Source organism: Pygoscelis adeliae, unplaced genomic scaffold (assembly GCF_000699105.1).
Source record: "Pygoscelis adeliae isolate BGI_AS28 unplaced genomic scaffold, ASM69910v1 Scaffold57, whole genome shotgun sequence".
NCBI classification, from domain to species: domain Eukaryota; kingdom Metazoa; phylum Chordata; class Aves; order Sphenisciformes; family Spheniscidae; genus Pygoscelis; species Pygoscelis adeliae.
The window spans coordinates 15,680,348-15,688,827 of NW_008825615.1; the positions used below are offsets into that span (position 1 = coordinate 15,680,348).

The 8,480-nt window shown below is 42.0% G+C and overlaps 2 protein-coding genes across 2 annotated transcripts in view; both read left to right on the forward strand.

Annotated features, from left to right (window-relative positions):
• LOC103924630 (glutathione S-transferase 3) overlaps positions 1 to 3,687 on the forward strand; it is an 11,471-nt gene extending 7,784 nt beyond the window's left edge. The window contains exons 5-7 of the mRNA XM_009333188.1: positions 921 to 1,062; positions 2,215 to 2,346; positions 2,907 to 3,687. Coding sequence (XP_009331463.1) covers positions 921 to 1,062; positions 2,215 to 2,346; positions 2,907 to 3,050 — 418 coding nt within the window. The 3' untranslated portion in view covers positions 3,051 to 3,687. The remainder of the gene's footprint in view (positions 1 to 920; positions 1,063 to 2,214; positions 2,347 to 2,906) is intronic.
• Positions 3,688 to 7,584: 3,897 nt separating this feature from the next.
• Positions 7,585 to 8,480, forward strand: part of LOC103924631 (glutathione S-transferase 3-like) — a 16,802-nt gene continuing 15,906 nt past the window's right edge. The window contains exon 1 of the mRNA XM_009333189.1: positions 7,585 to 7,605. The gene's annotated coding sequence lies outside the window, so the exon portion shown is untranslated. The remainder of the gene's footprint in view (positions 7,606 to 8,480) is intronic.

Sequence of the window (8,480 nt, forward strand, 5' to 3'; positions counted from 1 at the left end):
CAGCAAATATAAATGAAGTATATTTGTTGATTTGTTCTTGGGCCGGGGGAAGGGAGCATCGGTGTTTGGAGGAAGGCTTGCTGTGATTAGCTCCAGGTTTAAGTACTTTGGACAGCTGGTCTTGTACAGTGTGGAAGTGCAGTTTAGGAAGACCAGATAGATGCAGGTGAGAAGCTGGCATACATTAAGGCTTGCAGGAATATCTGATAGCTTCTTATTGCACATAACGTGTTTAATCCTTGCAGAGGCTTTTTCGAGAAGCTGTTGCCTGACAACAAAAAGGGCAGTTAGTCTTATTACACAGCAGGAACTCAAATCTCTTACCACATAGGATGGTTAGAAGGCTTTGTTAGACTATTTTACCAGATATTTTATTCATATTCATGAGGACTTAATTTAAATTTGAGTCTTGTCTACAGTATAAAACCTGCTGTCAGAGCTCTGGAAAAATGGATAAAAGGGACAATCTGAAGAACTGCTGTACTAATAATTCAGCTAGATGCGGAACCTGGTAGTCTTCAGGTTTCCAACCCCATTATTAATCTATTTGGCACCACTTGGACTTTGGATGAAACCCTGAAGTTGGGATACATCCAGACAACTAAGCCAGTTGGGGATGACTTCTTGTGGTGCTGTGTGTTTCTTTGGTGATTCTGAAGTGATCTGTAACACTAAAGTTAAAGTTTTTTTAACCTCTGTACAATCCTGTTTAATCCTGCACAATGAGGCAAGTAAAGCGCCAACAACACTACAAATATGAGTGAGACTCAAGCTGTGACACTTTTTTTTTTTTAACTGCAAAAATTATTTTCATGAGGGAGGTGGGAAATTAAACTTTTACTATCACAACACAAATCTAAGAAAACTCTGCTTATGAAGGTGCCTTCTTATTTAAGGTTTTTGTTTGCTTTGGTTTTAAGGATTGATATGTATGTTGGAGGAACCGATGACCTTATGGGCTTCATTTTGATGTTCCCATTCTTATCGGCTGAGGATAAAGAGAAACAACGTGCTGTTATAGTTCAAAAGGCGACGAGCCGGTATTTCCCAGCATATGAAAAGGTATGTAGGAGGATCATTTCCTTCCATTGTTCTGGAAGGATAACAATGGGAACACTGGGTATTTTACCAAAAGCAGAAGAAACAGAAAGGTGTCAGCGCAGTATTTTAAACAGGACATCATACTGTCTGCAGGCTGGAGAGATGAGGGGGAGGTCAGAGCAGTATGAGACAAGTTGGTGTGGGTTAAATGCAGAAATTCCTAAGTGAGATTTCATGGTCTGAGCAGCATCAACATTCAGACTGAAGGGTCCAAGTATCCCCTTGGGCTCGAAACTGTTACAATCCAATGAATGGGTAAACATAGCTATATACAGTTAAAATAGCAACTTCCTGGTTCTGGGAGAAATGAAACGGTGTAACGTGCATTGCAAAGGCAATGCCATTTTAGACTAGCTAATTGTCAGCTTCGTTTAACATTTCAAATACATCTACATGTTTTTTTAACCACAGTAATACAGAGCTATCACTGCTGTCTTCTAGTCTGAGCGGTCTGCTGCTTAAGCCATACTGGAATCTTGGTGTTTCCCTAACTGATCCTTTGAGAGACAGGACCCAAGAGGTGCTCTCAATGGAAATTAATATACACAGAGAGGATGACCTGGCAGAAATAGCTGCTTTTCTGCTTTAAAGACTAAAGGGAAGACAGTTTCCCACTTAAATACCAGCTTTCCTATAGATGGCTGCCAGAGTTCATTCTGCCCTAGATTCCACTTGTTGCATCCTAGCCCCAGTGCTTTAGGCTGATCACCTCTCTTTTACATTCTCTATTTTCCCATTGAAGCTGTAACTACATACAGGAAAATTCAAGATTTGTTAGACTGGAAAGGAGTGAATACCAAGGCAGTATCTAACCCTGTAGTCCAGTACGTGGGGTTACTTAGGGATATGGGAAGGAGGGATGGGTAAGGGAAACCCTGGGATTCTAGATTGCCGCTGTGAGGACTGCTCATAGATATCCCGTTAAATGGTCAGTGACTGCAGGCACTGGGCCCACGTCCCCCACACTGGTAGTATCTCTAGTTGCATGGGAGAGAAAGGTGAAAGGAAGAGGAGGCAGTAAGTATTGTCAAAGAAGGTGTCCCTGTGCATTTTGAAAACATCAGCCCCAGCTGGCCATCCACATCTGAACGTTTTCATTTACGACACATCTAGGTTTTGAAAGACCATGGGCAGGACTTTCTTGTTGGCAACAATTTTAGCTGGGCGGATGTTCATCTTCTTGAAGCCATTTTAATGGTAGAAGAGAAGAAGTCAAACGTGCTCTCAGGCTTTCCTCAGTTACAGGTACCTTACACTAACAATACACTCATATGGCTGGAAATGTGATAAATGATATTTCAAAGTCTGTTGCTTGTAGATAATTCCACAAAACAACAGCATTTGTCACTCCTTTTTCATTGTAGTCTTGCTCTTCTTGCTTTAGGAAGAACGTCGTAATATGTTTCATCTAGAGAATCTATTGTTTTCTGGAGTAATCCCTGTACAGCTCTAAAGAAATTCACCCTCCCTTTTTTTCCCCTCCCCTCCCCAGTTCTGTGATACCTTTAAGCAGAAGATATTTTCTGGATCACAAAAAGCGATTTGAGTAAAGTACACATCTGAAACCACAGATAACTGTTTCCACTTCATCCCATATCAACACAAGACAGAGGGCTCTTCTATTACTGTTTAAAATAACAAGGTTGGAGTGAGAGGGAGTAAAATTCATCCACGGCTAAAACTATATTTCCTGTCTTGCCTCCGCATACAACTTGTTAAAGGATGTTACACAAATCCGTAAAATTGTTTTTTCTTGCGTTACTTTCTGTTCTTTAAATGCCATGTAATTACTGTTTACCTTTTAGGCATTTAAAGCAAGGATAAGCAGCATCCCCACAATCAAGAAATTTCTAGAGCCAGGAAGCCAGAGAAAACCTGTTCCTGATGACAAATACGTGGAGACTGTGAGGAGAGTTCTCCGCATGTATTATGACATAAAAGCGAATTAGTGGGCCTGGCTGTGCTCGGTTGAAGAGGACTATCAGATTGCACTTGTACAATTATACTGCGGAGAGAAGGTGAAGGGGTGTTCGAAAGGGGTGTCAATGGTCAGTATCTCGTGTTCTCTCCTACAAAATACAGTAGGCAGGTATTTTTCATAACACTTTACTACTAGCCTATTTTTTTCCTTCGTTCTTCTTGAGATTTTTCTGGTAATTTTAAGCAAGTGAAATGGCAGCAAGCATGCTGTCTTCCTGGAGGCTTTTTGGAAGAGTGAAAAAGAAAGAAATGCGAGTTGCTGACTGACAGCTTCAGCATGTTCTGCTACTTCTGAGGACTTTCTTCTGAGATCCAGATCGGATTTTTGTATCATGATTGCTTCCAGTTCAGGTCTTTATTGTTTTTAATATCACTGTAGGCAAATAAAACAAGTGTTTTTTAAAGAAAGTAGGAGGGAGGTGTTTCTCTTGCCAGTTCTACTGGACATCAGTGACTTGTCTGAAATGTCAGCATTGTGCCTTTGTAACTAAGCTGCGCTTTTCTTTTATTACTGAATTAGGAAACAAATTGACTGCCAAATGGCATTTTTGTGTAACTGCTGTATCTGGAGGAATCTGTTCTAATCAAATAAACTTTTTATGTGGTCATGTTTTTATGATGTGTCATGAATGAAAGTTGGGGCTTGCAAACTTCATTTTTACTTTCCTTGGAGGATAAATTCTTTATACTTGATACGAAGGGGATCCTTGTTAACCCATATGCCTCACGCAAAGGCATTTCATTTGCATTTATAAACCAGAGAAGGGAGATGTGAAGGAGAGGTAGTAAACCATCACACAAACCTGGTATAGTTCCTATCTGAGGCCTAATACCTGCCAAACTCAAAATGTTATTTCTTTTCCTCTTTTTTTTTTTTATCTATGGTTTCAGCAGATGACTTGACAAAGAAATTTCAAATGTTTTTAATCACTCCAGTAAGTGGCACTTATGCTTTGAAAAGCTGCTCTGTAGGATGTTATCTTGGGGTTTCATATCTGTAATTTATAGTTCTGTATTAATGTTATGGTTTACAGGAAAAGACTTGTGCTCAATCCCTAATGGCATTGTTTAATTCCTGTGTTAGCTGTGGGTTGAGACATAAGATGCTGCTTGACCTTGGAATGCAGTGAGTACACTCCTCTGATATTTGATGAATGAGTTGCCCACTTGAGAGCTCATCAATCTCCCCAGCTTCAGCGCGACCGAAGTTCTCAGCACTACGAATACTTTTCCCTCATTGCCAGGAATACAAGGTGTACATTGACCTACGCTGGCTTATCTGTCGCCTGCCTTCCTAATGTCAATTGCAATTACAGTTTAGTCCTTGGTGTAATCTCAGATTGGTTTAATACGAAACCTTGTTGTCCAGCTTTATAATTGGTCAACATCAGATAAAAATAGGATTGAAATTTCTGGTTTACTTCTTTACACCCTCTTTTGAAAATAAAAAGATTCTTTAAACCTAAGCTTAGATTATTACTAGTTTTAGTTGTGACAATGCACATAAACTGAGAGTTTTAAAGTTTCACACCACGCGCCAGAGACCAAATAGAGGGAACATAGACGAGTTTCTATCAAAATATGAAATCGTTGTAATACATGAGTTATTTAAGAGAAATATTTCACAATGAAAATTGTACTCCTAAGGTTATTTTTCAGTTGGCTTTCAGTTGGCTTCAGTTTGAAGCCTTGATCTTGCCTACCTTGCGCCTATATAAATCAGCCTTTTGACCAGGTTGAGATACTTGTATCAATAAAGACTAAACGATCCAAATAACAACGTTCTGTAAACTGGCTCTCCACGTAAGCTCTCCTCGCCAGCAGGAGAGTAAATCAGCATTAGGATTACTGTTTTCAGGCTCTTCTGTGAGCTGGTCTGGATAAGTGTCAAACAGCTTACAGAAGTATGTGTGAGGGTGAATACAGGCTTGGTTAACCTTGTCCTCGGGCGGTCAGTAAAGCCTCCAGGACAGAACCAAAGCGGTGGCTGAAGGTTTGCAGCAAGTCTAGGCTTGAGTGACGTGTGACTTGTTCTAACTATCCACGTGGACTTTAATTTTTTATCACAGTGGTGTTGTGCTTCAGTTTAGGAGCTTGATAAGCAGCATGGGGAGAATCCTCCTAACCCCCCTTGTTTAATTCTCTAGTGGCAGTTAGTTACGTACCCTGTCCCCGCCTCTGAGAGGACGCTGCTGGAAGCTGGAATCGGGCATGGACCCCAAGCCAGCTGCTTAGTGGTCTGTGAGGCCTGCAGGCAGGTACGTTTCAAGAAGACTTTGGACTTGCCTAACCTACAGCACAATGAAGCGTGTCCACAGAGCACAGTGGGAACTTGACATGCCAGGGCATGGTATATGCACTATTTAAAACCTGCCTGTGCCCAACCCAAGACCACTGAAGTGGTACCTGGGCTTCATGCCAGCTGCCTGAATACTCATGGGCATGGCTTAACAAATTATTTATGAAAGAAACTTAATTTTCTTTTCTACTCTAGAGGTTTACAGAATAGCTATTCAAGTTATAGATAACAGTAACCTCATTGATACAATACCTTTAGATGTCAAAGGAGCTTCATAATTACATTATGAAAGGCTGTGCTGGAAGCAAAATAGAAAGAGAACAAGGGGGAAAGTCTTTCTGGCAAACAGGAATGTGTGGAGGGGGAACAACGGTCAAAGTTGGATGTGGCCGTGTTCAGCAAATCCAAAAAGCATCAGAACGCTTTGCTTGACCGCTCATTCCTGAGCCTCAAATCAGAGACCTCTTCCTCCCCTTCTTCTTTGCCATCAAGCCTATTGCTGCCATTGGCAGCATTTGAGGCTGCAGAAAGGACAAGGGGACACTTGTCCTTGCATGCTCTTCTGTGGTCACTGGTCCTGAACCAGCTCTTGCACTCAGGTACATGCTGATATCAAAGACCTCAAAAGCAGGAACAGATTAATCTTGATTCAGTGCTGCCATCATGGACAGGTATGAGCAAACGCTCCTTTCTTACTCAGATATTCCTTCGTGCATGGGCCGCCCCCCTGCCATAGCCACATCTACATTAGTGGTTTAGGCATACGGGGACCACTGGCTGGCACTGCTGCCAGCTAGCGTGGTACAGCATGCGTTTACACCATGCTCCTAGCTTCCAAAATAGGGTGCCGTACCCACGCTGCCCGCTGGGAACAGTTCTGGGCCTGTGCTGGACTTCCGACCCATACTTGGGAATTTTCTGGGGGGTGGTGACTGGGTTTGACACAGAAACAATACAGAAGCATATATTTGCTGCTGTGCTTTATTCACTAAATGATGAACCCGAGAGAAAGTTAGAATTAGGCAAAGTGTAAAGAAGCACCATACAGTTGTTTTTTGCTGACACCATCAACCTTTGAAGCACATAAATTAGAAATTTGCAAGAAGCCTCTAGTGGAAGTGCATCCTCTAGAAGAGACCGCCAGCAATTGCCAGGCAGAGAAACCATAACTGTGAGGAAAAAAGAAAGTAGCAGCTTCGGGAGGATTTCCTCAAGATAGTTACCTAGAGATTTTTGTCCTGAGACTCCCCATCTTGATGTGCTGTGTTAGTACAGCCATGGCTTTAGACTGGTAAATACAATTTTGATAACAGCATGGGTTCTGTGAACAGATCTTCAGATCAGCTGTACTGACACCTGCTGCAGGGGTGTAAAGTGATGCCCAGCACCACGTGTGGGTCTGTGCTAGAGGTGAGAACCTGATCTTCGGCACCCAAATCCCATTTCCCATCTGCTATGCCATCCTTGCGTCTGTTCACATCCACTTTCAGTGCCGGTATTTTCACCTGAAACGTAGATAGCAAAGCTGAAGCAGTTACTCTTCATGGAAACAGGGTAGGAAAATCATAGTTTATTTCATCTCTAACTGAGTATTAGCCACACACACTCAATTTCCAAAATTAATGCTATTGCCTTAAGACATGGGGTGAGTTGTGACATAAACTGCTCATCTATTTTTTATACCAAGTTATCACTAAGTAAGTTTGTTACTGGCAAACTGTATTTCAAAGTAATTGAGCACTGTTATCCCATACTTTCGGTATTTTTCCTGTGCCATACAGCACTGAAAATAAAAACCTGGGTTACTGTTAAATAGTGAAATAAGCCTAGAAACTTCAGTGGTTAGTCTTTAAATGGTTACTGCTACCCTAAATATGACCCAGAAAAATCTAGAATTTTCTCAGTGTTTTAAAGTGTCTCACCCTTTTATTTGGGTAAAACGCCCCAATAATTCCAAGAGAGCAGTTTGAATAGATGGCTACCATAGAAGCTATGAGGCTACCCACATGGTATAGTCAAATCAGCAAACTGAAAAAGAAAGACAGTCTCTGCCTTGGATGGCAATTTTCAGAGATGTACGTCTTTAAGCTGGGTAGTGCCAGCTTAATAGTAATGGGAGATTTTCTCTCTAATTGGGTACGGCTGGAAACTCCCCCGAGCTCCAAAGTTTAAACACCCCTGGGGAACCTGCCTGTGCTGGGCGGAGGCTGAGTTAAGGTCAGAAGGTAAGTACTAACTTACAAATTCCTTCTTCTTAAAGCGTTTGAGCGACTATTTATAGTGAAGCTACTTCCAAATTTATTAGGGCATCTGCTGGCGTAATGTAAATTCTCTGCTCTCTTTAGTTTGTATGCCAGGTAGACTAAGCATGGCTCGATAGTTACTCACCAGCTGGAAGCTGCAGGAGAGAGAAAGCAAGAGGAAGACCTTTTTTAACCAGGAAATGAATCCTGCGGTACAGTTCAGAGCTGAGCACTGCAGCCATAAAAGCACTGAGGGGACAAAGTGTGGGAAGGCAACGGTGGGTGGGAGAACACAGTGCAAGCCCCTAGCACCGTGGCAGTTTCTTCTGGGTTTGAGCAGGAAAGCTGGCCCATTTGGTATGCTGGACTCCGCTGCCAGCTCCAGGGCAAAAGGGCACTTCATGCTGAACGCAGATAATGCTGTTTCTGAAAGACCATTCCCTCTTAAACAGTTCTTATATTGCTGAGAAGCATCCTCCGAGAAATTCAGGACAGGCATGTCATTAAGGCTCACTAGGAAATAAGATGGAAATATGGAGTTTAGACAAAAGCAGTAAAAACATTTGTATATAGACAAATCTTGTATTGAGGTCTTTGCTAAATATTAATTAAGGCTAAAGGTAATGCATGCAAGACGTGGTTACTTATTTGGCTCCAGTGTAAACTCCCGGTGTGAACCAATTCTTCAGCAGTGTCTGGGCTACTGCAGCAGTCCCAAAATGCCCTGGATGGTGATGCGTTCTTGCTATGGGAATCAGGTACTGCTTAGGTAAAATAGGAAGGTTTTCCATATCTGCTCTCCATATTCCCTGGGAGCCTTTGGTCACTTGTACCTTTTGCAAGAGTCAATTTCTTCA